Source organism: Thamnophis elegans, chromosome Z (assembly GCF_009769535.1).
Source record: "Thamnophis elegans isolate rThaEle1 chromosome Z, rThaEle1.pri, whole genome shotgun sequence".
Lineage (NCBI taxonomy): Eukaryota > Metazoa > Chordata > Lepidosauria > Squamata > Colubridae > Thamnophis > Thamnophis elegans.
In genome coordinates, this window is record NC_045558.1 from 37,908,449 (window position 1) to 37,922,544 (window position 14,096).

At 32.7% G+C, this 14,096-nt stretch overlaps 1 protein-coding gene across 3 annotated transcripts in view; it reads right to left on the minus strand.

Annotated features, from left to right (window-relative positions):
* Positions 1–14,096, minus strand: part of SNX13 (sorting nexin 13) — a 114,113-nt gene that overhangs the window by 7,483 nt on the left and 92,534 nt on the right. The window contains exons 18-22 of one of the 3 annotated variants that reach the window (XM_032234936.1): positions 13,365–13,537; positions 12,503–12,610; positions 11,523–11,633; positions 7,273–7,434; positions 2,810–2,881 (exon numbers count right to left, since the gene is read on the minus strand). In XM_032234936.1, the coding sequence (XP_032090827.1) occupies positions 2,810–2,881; positions 7,273–7,434; positions 11,523–11,633; positions 12,503–12,610; positions 13,365–13,537 (626 nt within the window). The remainder of the gene's footprint in view (positions 1–2,809; positions 2,882–7,272; positions 7,435–11,522; positions 11,634–12,502; positions 12,611–13,364; positions 13,538–14,096) is intronic. The other 2 variants (XM_032234937.1, XM_032234938.1) reach the window with 2 other exon arrangements.

A 14,096-nucleotide genomic window follows, 5' to 3' on the forward strand; every position in this document is an offset into this window, starting at 1 on the left:
TAAAAGCTATTATGTGAACAACTGTACATTTAGTAATAGTTCACCTATATTTCTACCAATATGTTTTCTGAAAAACTAATGAAATACAATACAATTTTTCGGAGTCTAAGGCGCACTGGAGTATAAGACGCACCAAGGTTTTGAAAAGGAAAAATTTTAAAAAGTAGGTAGGTAGCTAGAGAGATACAGAGGGAGAGAAATAAAGAGAAATACAGTAGGTAGGTACATAAAGGGATAGAGAGAGAGAGAGAGAAATAGAGATAGATAGAGAAATACAGTAGGTAGGTAGGGAGAGTGTGTGTTTGGTAGGCAGGTAGAGGGATAGAGAGAGAAATAGAAAGAGATAGAGAGAGAAATACAGTAGATAGGAAGGGAGACAGCGAGTAGGTAGGTAGGTAGGTAGGTAGGTAGAGGAACAGAGAGAGAAATACAGTAGATACGTAGGGAAAGAGAGAGAGAGTAGGTAGGTAGGTAGAGGGAGAGAGAGGGAGAGAAATACAGTAGACACGTAGGGAGAGAGAGAGTAGATAGGTAGAGGGATAGAGAGAGAAATACAGTAGGTAGGTAGGGAGATGTTTCCAGATTTAATTATCCGTGTGCTGGAGAAGGAAATCGGTGACTTTGTTTCTGCTCACACAGCATTTGATCAGTGTAGTTCTCATCAGTTAAAGAGCTTTCCAAAAGAAAAAAAAGGTTTTATACTCTGCAAACCTCCCAAAAAATGGCCCGTTTTTAGCGAAAATGGGCCTGTTTTTTTCACATAAAAGGCATGAATAGCCTGGGGGGGGGGAGAGCAAAAAATGGCCCATTTTTCACAAAAACGGGCCTGGTTTTTGTCAAAAAAAAATGCATGCGTAGCCTTATGGAAGCTTATAGAATGCTGCTGGAGGCTGGGTGGGGTTGCAAAAAACGGCCCATTTTTTGCTTATTTCTGCCCTCCCCAGCCCCCAGGAGTTCTCTGAAAGCCTTAATAAGGCTATACACCATTTGGTGAAAGGGGCGTGACTTCGGGAGGCAAAAAATGCTGTATTCGATGTATAAGAAGCACCCAAATTTTCAGCCTCTTTTTTGAGGAAAAAAGGTGTGTCTTATACTCCGAAAAATACGGTATGTTTTGAAAATAAATGAGGGAGGTAAAGAACTTCTTGGGGTATATCATGGCTTTGCAATTATCTATTGAAATTTATTACTTTTCTCATCACCTTTAAAGTTCACAGCACTGTGGCATATTGCAAATTGAAACTTCAATATCAAAATGCTTTAGAAATGTTAACTTCAGACAAATCTTTTTAGCATTCTGATGCCCCTTTACATATAATTTTTTACACATCTAAAAAGCATTTTCTGAACCAATAAAATGCACAATGGATTATGAAATGCTGTAATACAAATACAATACAATAAGCACCAATCAATGTGCCCAGTATGGTATACCATTATTCCATTACCATTATAATACCATATTATACCAATGTACCATGAATTAGGGAATGAATGTATCAATAATGAAGTCAGAACACAGAAAATTACAGAGTTCAAAATTAATCCAAACAAGGTATATAGATAAATCTATAATATTAAAAAGAACAACATACAAACTCATAAACATATAGAACTTCTGGGATGAAGTAGGTAATTTGGCAATGTCACAGTCACAGTAAGTAAACAGTAATACCAACTGGAATGCTTTAATGTGGCAATAAAAATGTAAAGTATAGAACAGGTGCAGAAATCTGAACCATGACAAATGTATCCATAATCACTGATAATCTTGTGGATTTGTATTCTCAATAAGATAAAATGTCTTTCAATTTATTTCATATATTTGGAATTTGGGAAAGTAGAGGATCACAGATTTGGAATATTTATTACCTAAAGTTTCATAGTAAGTGATAAAATAATCATTTGCTGATAGATTATAAATATCCTGAAAATGCTTCTTTTGTATAGTCATGGAAGTCAAAATCAAAAGAAATGCTCAATCAGTTCTGCATGACTATCACAGACCAAGTCTTCTTTGAATCTTGCACCTTTTTGTGGATTTTACACCTGACCTAAGGATCTGTTTTGTTTTAGAAAATATAAGCAAGCCACAGGCAGAAAAAGAATGTTCCAAAGTTGTAGAAAGAATCACCATTAACCATTCCCCCACTGATTAAAAGGGGTTGTCATAAATTTCTACCTGTATGTCAAATAATGAAGATAATCCTCATTATCTATATACATTAATTATAACTACAACTATTACTTAACCTTGAAGGAAATGGAGAATCCAACTTGAAGTATCCCTAATTTTAAAATAAACAATAAATTGGTATATATTTTAATTTTTTTATTTATTAAATTCAACTAAGGGACTCTGTATTAAGTATTACCTGAATAAATTATTCATAATATAATTTTTGACTTTATAAATATACAATAATTATTTGAAATTGAATGTTCATTTTTTTTTACCAAAGTTCTGAAATACAAAACATTTATTCTGCTGCTATTTGTTTTTATATCTTATTATGTTTTCATCTAGGGGACAATGCTCATGCATTCAGGGCTTGTCTTTGTGAAGAAACTGCCTTGTTAAGATGCACAGCTTTCACAATTGAAATAAATTTTCTAAGGGTCCACCATAAGACACAAGGATTTGAAGTTAAAAAAAAGAACATTGTTCACGCACAGTAAGAATTTATAAAATAAATAGATTGTTATGAAAAGTTGGATACACTCCAATGAATAAATAGACTATACAATTTGCTATTTTGTAATTAAGCCTGATTTCTGTTGAAACTAATCAATCAAACAATTAACTCACATTATCATCTAGATGTGCTGCAACTCGACAATGTTTAGGATCAACATATGTCTTCTGCATTAAAGGAGGTTCCTAAATATTCCAGGCAGGGAAAAGAAATTATAAAAGACAGAATCATTTAAAAATACAGGGTAACAAAATGTAACTCAAAATTGTATTTTATAACAGACATATATATGTTAAAAACTCTTACTTATATGTAAATCAAAGTTAAAAGAAATCACAATTTGAAATATGCTATTATTATCTGTAGTCAAATGATAACCAGCCACATTTTTATACTTATTAATATATAGCAACATATAGAACATACAAATAAAATTGAATTTATCAAATACAATCTAATATAGCATATATGACATTATACAATGATTTTATAATTTAAACCAAGGTATAATGTAATATTGACATCAATTATATAATGTTTTCATTTTAGTATAGTTTAACCAATAATATTTTTGACTTATGCAAATGTAATTTGTACAGTTAATGAGACCTGTATTTGTAAATTTACAAATCTTATCAATATAACAAGAGAAAAATGAAAACATATTCAATTGCAATTAGCATCTCTTTTCCTTTTTATTTAGTCATTTAAATTTATTTATTCAAATATTTAAATAATCTTTAAAAAGAAAGATGCATTCATATGTGCAGAGCAAAGGTAGGTTAGCAATGACAAGGCCAAATGGAATAAGTATATTTTATTCAGGGATAGGTAAACGATTGATGAAAGCAAGGCTATTGAAAAAAATGAAAGAAAACAAATTGCTTCAGATATGTCCCATCCAGCAATTTTAGTATAGATCTGAGTTGTGTATATCTAGCCTGTCTAAAATCAGGCCTAACTTATTTATATCTACACTGAACCATAAAACTCAGGCACTGAACAAAGAGCATACCAATCTCTAAGAAGTACTGCAAAGACAGGTTAAATGAAAATATGTTATAACAGGAAAGTAGGTTTGACATAAAGTCAGGATAATTTAATAGAATTTGCCGTTGCTGATAATGTGTACCATTCTTATACAGTGAAAAAGAAATGTGAAGAAATTGTAAAGTGTGAGAAGTAGAAGTTTCCATAATATCCAAGTATAAAATTACATTTTGGATCAAAATTAAGGCTTTTTTAATACAGTAGTTCTATTTAAAACAACAACAACAACAACAACAACAAACAACTTATAACATGATTCGTTAGTCTCACTAAAATTCATTTGGGATATCAAATGTACCTAAGCAAACTTCTAAACTGAGCAATTATAAATGTCAAACAAATATGATAATTGTATATGTCTGCATGTATGTTTTCAGACACAAAACACCCACATATTATATCTGTATATATGTGTAGCACAAAAATTTTGTTCTAATTTATATAAATGTTTATAAATCATTAAAAAGTTTCAACTTAACCCAGAAGCTGTTATGGGTTTAAGAAAAAATTAATTATCAATGCTTATAATTTAAGTGTGAGAATTATTTATTTATTATAATTATTTCTCACCCAATTGTATCAAAATGAGATTTTTACACAAAAAACCCTGCTCTTTATATGTAGTTTACTAGTTGCTTTGACGATAAAAATGTTCCTTCAAAGCAACAGATATTATTTAATTAATCTATATGCTGTTTGTTCCCAATGGTACTAGACAGCTAACAATGATCACCAAACCCAAAACATATTTATCCTCAAAAAGAACAAACATACAAATGAAATATATCATATAAGGAATCAAAACTATGTTCTAAAAAGATATGTAATCTGCCAAATTCAATACTTCAGACACAGTATGCTCCATTCTGGGTTTAGTTTAACTGCTCTCATGAACACAGAATGGAGTTTCTGTACAGGTTCTCAGCCAATCAAGTCATGGTTGTCTCCTTAAAAGGGGGCTTTTTAAGGAGGCAAAAAAAAAAACCCCCCAAGAAAGTCCAATTGCCTCCTTCATGACAGAGAATCTCTACAGTCTTTTATCTATCTATGTAATTTGGGATGAACCACCCTTTGAATGGTGTGGGAGTAGGAATGGATTTCCAGAGGAAAAATTGCAGACTGCGGGAATCAGGATAACTACTCGGGTGACCTTGAAGACACAGATAACCTCCAAGTGTTTCAATGACTCTCTAAAAGGATGCAAATTACCAGCTGTTTGCAAGGAATATAAATCCTTCCATTCCCCACTATCCTGTCAGAGCTGAAGAAAATTTCTTGGATGAGAACCAAAACGCATTCAAAAGAAAAAACAAAACAGCAAAGTCCAGTTGCCTCCTGAAAAAGCACCTTTGGGATAGAATGAAAATGCTGACCATGAGGAAAAATTCCAGATATAGGAACAGCCCTAGAAAAATGCCCATTTTCAAGTCTTTGTTAAATGGCTTTCTTATGTAGACAGGATATGAAGAATCTGACCCTATTTAATCTGACTGGATGGGCATATACATATAGGATATAGTATTCCTCAGATCACTGTCTATAGCTATGTAGGGCTTTAACAACTAGACAACTAGAGCCTGATTTGTATCTAGAACTTGAGCTTCTGAAGCATTGGAGTTATCTATTATTGCCTGAGTAGTCACATTTTATGTCAATGTTTTTGTGTAAAGCTTTTGAAGGGTAACCCCATTCAGACTGTATTAGAGTAATCCAAATGTAAAGTGAGTAGGGCATAGATGATTCACTTTTCATTTGGATTACTCTAATACAGTGTACAGTTATTCTTGAAAAGCTTTCAGCAACTACATTTTCATAACATGTGACTACTCAGACAATAATAGATAACTCCAATAAACAAGGGCTCCCAATTCAGGAATTGTAATTACTACACAAGATGTAATTGGATATGTGAGAAGACAGAGGATGCTGTAATGTAATGTGGTCAAGTTCCATAATAATTTCCTTATATCATTGTACAGCTTTGAGCAAACTGGTTACCTCATCCTGAGGAAATTCTCAAAGCTCTTTATCTATTATGAACTGGAGGAGGACCAACATAATAGGTTATTTTTCATAATGGGAAAGATCCCATTGCAAATAGCAATCACAGAGGGGTCTGTCCATGACAATGGGCTAAGCTTGATTCCTTCCACTTCCATGTTGTATCTATTCATTTAGCCTGGATCACTTAAATACATGAGACTCTCAGTAAATTAGTTGGGTCCATGGTTGTCATGACAGTCTAGATCAGTGATGGCGAACTGTTGGGCCTGTTTTTCACCCTCTCCAGCCTCGGAAGGCTTCTCTGAAGCCTGGGGAGGTCGAAAAACATCACCAACGGCCCAACCAGAAGTCCGGGAACGAACTTCCAGTTGGCCCATTTGGGGCGTTTTTTGAACTCCCCAGCCTTCAGAGGCTTTCCTGAAGCCTGGGAAGGGCAAAAATGGCCTCCCCCAGCCCTATGGAAGGGTGGAAAATCAACTGGCTGGCGTGCACATGCATGTGGGAGCTGAAGGCTGGCATGCCAGCAAATATGGCTCTGCCTGCCACCTGTGGCACGCGTGCCATAGATTCGCCATCAGAGGTCTAGACTCTTCAGCTCTTGCAAAAGCCTTGACTAGAAAAGGCAATTTGAAATTCTCACTGTCACTAGTTTGGAGTATTTCATTGCTACCCCAGTAAGTAGACTAAGCAGCTACAGCAGGGATGTTACTATGCAGCAAGGGCAATAGAATTTGGTGTCCCGTTACTTGGAATGAAGAATGACAGATGAATGGCAGAATTGGCCAGAAATATAACTTATTATTATACACACACTGCTCAAAATTAATTATTTTATTTCTTTTTTATTCCTGCTTTCTTCTATATATTTTTTAAACTGGTGAACTCGGAGAGATTAAGTAACTATTATAAGGCATAATTTTATTAATACAGATTCATTTTTTCCAGATAATTTTCTGCTTTTCAAAGTTTTTTTAACTTTAACGTTTTTTTAAAAAAATGAACTTCTGAATGGAAGGTAGAACATAAAAAATACATTTGTAATTATTTTAATGAAAAAAGATAGGTTATTAGGAGTAGAAAACACTGATTTGAGATTTATTTACATTATTAAGAAATGATAATGCAGATAAATTCTAAATTAGTTTTCTATTATTAATAAGCTACCATTTTTTAAATAAACATTTAATCTATGAACTCAGGTATCGTATAGAACATCATAAAAACTCAAAAAATCAGGTAAATATGGTAGATCATTATGTGCCTACAGCAGATTTCCTCTGAATTTCTTAATAAATTTCCCAGTTGCATCTTTTATTTTAGAATAAATTCAAAACAGCTTTGATCTTCAGGTCTGCTTCTTTTCAGGGTAATTTACTATATTTTTAGCTCTACAATAAAATAATTTACTAGTGTTTTACCAATAATTAACATATTCAACTTTTCACCTGCTCTTTTCTTATTTGTTTAATTGAAGTAACCTAAAACAGTACAAACTGTGTTGTCTTATTTAGTACATTCTTACCTTGAAAAATGATTGCTTTATATCTTGTCCCAATCTTTCTGATATTTTGCCCATGTTGTCTGACATTTTTGTCATCCCCTCTGTGAAGCTGTCAGGGATGGACTTGACAGCATTTGAAACATTTCTCATAGAGTTACGCAGTGGATTTACAAATGTGTCCACCTGAAGAGGAAAACATTTACCACGCTTGCAGAAATCTATGAGGACATGATTATAGTCATCCAATAATGCATGTTGGAAAACATAACACTATTTTGGAGACTAGTAACACAAAATCATTAGTAAAAATAATACATGGTATAAATATAAAGCATTCATATTCAATTATCTTGAATATAAAACATCCTAATCACATACTCATAGTGAGCATTACCGCATCAGATAGATTCTTTTTTGTTCTTTATCCACCTCTGTATTCAATTCCCAGAATGTGCTCTGCTACATTCTGACAGCAAATTTCTTAGGGCAAAATATGGTTTTTCCTCTGCTACTGAGCAAAGTTCTTCAACTGAGGCCAAATAGTTGGAAATCAATGAGTTATTTACATCAATCATAGAAGCCTCCATTTGTCTCTTTCAGCAGAAACCTTCTACATCATAGCTCATAGCCTCATTAACAGATGATTTGTTTGTTTGTTTGTTTGTGTGTGTGTGTGTGTGTATGTATGTATGTATAAATAAAGTGGTGTTCTGGAAAGCTGGGAGAAAATTAAAAGGAAAATTGTGAACCATAAAACCTTATTAGCCCGTTAGACAACTATAAATTTTAATTCAGGCAAATGCTTACTATATACATATTTTACTTTGAGATACTGTAAGAGAATATCCATGTAGGAGTAAGTAATGACAGATCTATATAGAGAATGCTGGTAAGGAGGAAAGCAAAATATAATTTCAGAATTAACTCCTCATAGTTTGCAATTGCCTGTTTTATCTCTCATACTGAATGTCCAGAATATGATAATCATAAATAATAATAATTGGACACAACTTAGAAAATCTGTGCATTGACAAAAATTCCATCTAGCAATTACAAAAGGAACATTTGAATTGAATGCTTGGATTGGCATGTATTCTAGACTGATACATTATTACATTCTAGTTCTGGGGCAGACCTTGATTTATATGAAGGCCCATGTAAGCTAAAGAAGTGACAGCTGTGATATCGCATTGTTGTACATATAACAACATCTGCCTATTCTAGGTTCTTGGGAAGGACTCAATGTGAGTATAAAAATGGGAAATCCAGTCTACCAGGGAAATCCAGGCTGACTATGCAACAACTCATTAAACCTTTATATTGCCCAATTCTCAACTACTTTGGGCAACTCCTAACAATCAAATAAAGAAATGACAATAAAATAAATAAATGTTAAGATAAAGTTAAGAGATAGAAAATGTGATAAAGCAAGGGATCTCTCTCTCTCTTTCTGACTTCATGGATTTTCTAAACAACAGCAAATTGGAAGCCATCCAGATATTAGGAGAAGCCTTGGAGCCTCCTTCCAGAGGGAAGGAACTGCTACAGAAGAGATATGCTTCCAAGGTCTTGATAAATGACATTGTTTAATTAAAATAAATCATAATGTACCAACCCTGCAAAATAGAATTGGTTGGACAGATGTTATTGGCGATAGGTGGTCCTTCAAGTAAACAGATTCTATGCCATATGTTATGACATTAGCTGATTTTTTTTTAATACTATTGAATCAGAATGCTAATGTTCAAATTATTTGATGTTTATAAATAAAGTGTAATATATATTATTCATTTATCTCCATGTATTCTGTTCAGTTCTGGATTTCATTTTCAAATATCTAGAACCCACTGGTTCTCTTCATCTGTTCATTTATGAAATTACTCTGCCACTCCAAATATGGAAAAGAGTGATCACATTTTGAAATGTAAAATATATTAGTTACAGCAGTCTAGAAAACAGGAATAACAGTATCTAAACGATACAGCTTGGGGGCAAGACATAGTATAGTAGTTAAAATAAATGGAAGCATGTTATACACAGGTAGTCCTGACTTCCAACGATTTGTTTAACAATAGTTCAGAATTATAATGGCTTTGGAGAGGGTGATCTATGAAGTGCTTCTGGCCTTTGCAAAACGTTTTTTCACATAGATACAGATGAAAGGCGCTGAAATCCAATTAGAGAGCAGTAAGTGCAGTAAAGGAAGCAGCACACTGTGCGTCAGGTTTGTGGAGAGGCCTTGGAAGACCCTAGGTGGGCCACATCCAAAACACTGCTTCTGTTCATTTGGGGACTACTTGCATTTTGATAGCAAATATTTTCAGCTCCTGAGTGAAGCCTTCTAAGTTATTCCCCGCCCCTTGCAACTCTATTCTCCTTACCTGAGACTTCATCAGCTTAATGAATTGCATAATTGCTTAACGACTACAATTGGGAATTCCAGTCCCAATTGTGGTGACAAATTGAGGACTAACTGTATTCAAGTATTTGCAAGAAAGATATATTAAGCTTGAAAAATACAGTATAAAATTTAGCATAAAATACACATTAAAGTTCACCATTTACACTTTAAACTAGATTTCAATCTAGTTTTCAAATAGAAACTTTCAAACATTTTGTGGAATATACCACTTTTTCTAGAACAATTAAGCCAAATATATGTAATTTAGTTCAGTTATTTTAGCGAGGCCTAAGAAAGCTATCAGTCACTGTCCAAAAACTCCAATTGATTCAAATACATTAAGTGACCGTAAAATTAAAAAGAATACTGCCTCATAACTTGGGAAATACAATGTCTATTTTTTAATCTCCAAAATTATTTTATATGTCAACTTGCATTTATCAAACTTCAAGAACCCAAGTAGAACATCCGAAACACTTTTTCCCATATGTCCTTCTCATATGGAAGCTTTGCTTCTATGTTTCTACCTTTTTGAGTTAATTTAGCTAAAGACAAGAAATAGAGATATTACAATTACTGCTTTAGAAAAGCCTTCTATAAATCAGAAAGCAAATAAAAACATTTTTTTCTTATTTATGCAAAAATGTTGATGCTTAAAAAGTTGCTGGTTTATTAAATTTTAGTATGATTTGATGCCTTATACGGATAACTAAACATCCTTTAACACAGTGGTTCTCAACCTGTGGGTCGGGACCCCTTTGGGGGTCAAACAACCCTTTCACAGGCCTAAGACCATTGGAAAACACATATTTTCAAAAAAAAATACAGAAAACATAAAATTTTATGGTTGGGGGTCCCCACAAGATGAGGAACTGTATTAAAGGGTTGCGGCATTAGGAAGGTTGAGACCCACTGCTTTAACACATATAATAAACTAATTGAAACATCACATTTATGAAATTTGTGAAATATCTGCAATTATTTTTTTAAAAAATATTGCTTTTGATACAATTTCAAGCAAAAGATTACCATTAGAAGACATAGGAAAAATTTGCAAGGCATAGTTCTCAGCTTAATCTTGAAGGAATTATTGGTCTCTTATCCAACATATAAAATCAGTGTAGATAACACAATACAAATTTTATTGCTTAATTCCATAAAGGTTTTAAGAAGAACCAAGCAACTCAGGTTATTGGAAGCTACTGCTGTTGAAATATTTTTTAGAACTGCTATTAAATCTTAAATTAAATCTTCAATTAATTTTAAAATATTTATTAAAAAGAATGGCCAAAGCAAAAAAAAAAAAAAAGATACCTGTGCAAAAAATTTGCAAAGGAATGTACTTTTATCCTAACTGCTGAATGATCAGTTTTGACAAGGGCTGTATGAGAAAAAAAGCTGTGCTTTGATTCTTTGATGTTGCACAACCTCAGAAAGCAATTTCAGCGGGAGACATGCATTCTTTCTTTAGAGCAGGCAAATGGAAACTATAAAGCAAGTGATGCCTGAAATGACCAGCAGATTTAAAGGTAGATCAAAGGACAGAAATCTTAACATGTTTAAAAACACTACATTTCCGAATAAATTTTAGAATTAACCACACTTTCTACATATTCAAAGAAACATTCAAAAGAAAATATTCTCACTACAAAGATTCTATATTGAAAAATTGGTTCTCTGAAAATAAGTCAGTAGTTCTATTCCAAAATCTTATTTGCAGTCTGTATTTATACAAACTAACAAATTCATACATTAATTGCATCATATTGGTTAAAGGGCTATGCCACTGAATTTTGATGAAATGAAAACAGACTAAACAATGTATTCTTTACAAATTTCTGATTGCTAAATTATATTATATACAACTTACCTTCCGAGCAAAATCTCCTTTCTCTTTATTGTATGCCTTGTTTTCCAAGAAATCATACACATAGTGTGCTAAAGTCGGATAAGCTTTCATCACTTCGGGTGTTAACAAAAGCTAGTAAGTAAAACATGAGAATTATGTTTAGAAAGATGAATATTTTGGTCTGAAATTAAAACAATGCAAATATACATATATTTAAATCAATTTAAAATACAAATACAATGCAAATATACTGCCTAAAGTCCTACCCAAGTGGAGTGAATTACTGAATTATTGTTGAACAATTTTACCGATGCTACCCAGCTTCCCTTGGCCAAAGCTACACATTCCACATTAATTTTAAGGACAATTAGCTCAGTATGATAAGTATGGTTTGATTCCATCTGGAAGTGAACTCATTTAATGTACCAGTCTCCCAAGAACCAAACAGGTGGTCTTTAACCAATGATGTTGTGCTAACAGGAACTCAACTGCTAAGTAAAATGAGTGAAGATACAACATTATGACAGTTCTGGCAGTCCCACTTGCTACTGTTAGGCAAATCCCAGGTAACTGCAGCATTTTATGATCAAATGATCACCACTTGTGATCTCTAGCCATCTTTCCTATTGACTTTGTTGGAAGCTGGTAGTGAAAGTCTCAAATGGCAGTCATATGACCAAGGGATGTTGCAATATTATAATTGTGATCTGGTTGCAGGACACACAAATTGTGATCATGTGATTGTTGGGGACATTGCAATGGCCACAAACTTATGAGTGTATTGCAAACACCCTGAAGTGCTATCATAACTTCAATCACTAATGAGTGGACATTAAATGAGGCCTAAGGTATTTTTCAAATATTTATGTAATTATATTTATATAATACCAAAGCATGCTATCCTAAATTACCTATAAATTGTATTGTATTTTCCTCAAAATGGGGGAGGGAAATAAAAAATGCACTCATCTTTAATTAAGAATCTGAATATGAGAACATACCTGTAAGTATGAATTTAAATCTTTTTTCCTTTTTTCTAAGAAATCTCTATCCATATTGTTGAATGTTTTTTTACCAGGAAGCTTCAATAAATTTCCTAGGTTTTCAAACTAAAAACAAATAGAATTTATTATAAACACACACATATGTTGTAGCATTTCAGCAAGAGAGAGTACTACTGATTAATTTCGTAAAGATATCACCACACAGAGTTGCTGAGAGCTAGGTGGCATTTACATTTAATAAATAAGAAAATTAGAATTAACTATGATAAAACATTATGTTTACATCGTTAGCTAATTACACTTGGAATTTACAATCACCAGTTTCTGGACTCGGCCACTCTAGCTTGAAGGTATAGATTTGAGTAACAACAGATCAGTATAAATTTTCTCAGTATCTAAATTAGCTATCAAAAAGAAGAGATGTTGCCCAGTTTACATTCTCTTTTTTTCATACATGCTAACAAGATTTTCTACATGTATGAATATTTAGTTGTGTCAGCCTTCAACATTGTGTCAATATTAACATCTAGAGTAATGCAATTAAGAAACATTTTGCAATTGTTTGTAAAAAGTATATTTGCAAGAAGTCAATGTACATGGGTTATAAAAGATAAAATAATAATAATAATAACATAGTTGAAGTTTGGAACCAGACAGTCTGGAATGCAAATTTCATCAGGTTCCAATTAGCTTACACCAGTTTAAATGTGTAATCAAGGTACTGTGGAATTGTTTTAAGAATAAGATAAGCTAAAATCAGTTGATTTCAAGCAAGCAAAATGAAATTTATCCATTGCTAATTTTAATTAATGAATGTTTTTTCTCAAAAAGTAAACAAACCAAGATAATTTCAAATTACCTGTTCAGTAATTCTCATATGGAAGTCATGGAAATCACTGTAGCGGCGATATGTTTTCCATTCATCATTAGCAGTCACAGTTCGACGTTGAACAGTTATAGTATATAATGCATATGTCCTCCCATGGTCATTACAAACTCCTGCCATAGCATATGGGTCATAATCAGCATAGACTATCAATTAAAACAAATAATAATGGATAGACGAAAAGAAAGATGGAAATAGTGGAAGAAATATGAAATGAAAAACTGCTGAAAATGAGAGGAGTCAAATCAATATGGACATGCATGCTGCATGAAATTCTTTAGTGTTATTCTATTTTTCCCTATTTATTTCAAAAGGAAATGATATGATGAGTTTATATGTATATATTATTTACTGTTACAAGAAAACTTACATAAATTTCTGGAACTTAACTTTCATTCCACATCTGAGAGATGCAAGGAAAATAGAAATAACTTTTTTATTCAAATTAATTAGAGTTTTATGTTATACTTCCTCTATAAAAGATAAGTAATTTTAATTAAGGGTAGATGAATTAACAATATTTATGCTATTTGTCATAATAGAAGATCAACTTTTTCTGGCCATATTTTAGATTAATCTCTTGCAAAAAATTATTACCTAGTCAAATTGGAAAACTTTAATAGATTCACCCAAAGGTGCTTTCAAAAGGCAACTGGACTTTATTTTCCTTGAGGATATTTCACTTCTCATCCAAGAAGCTTCTTC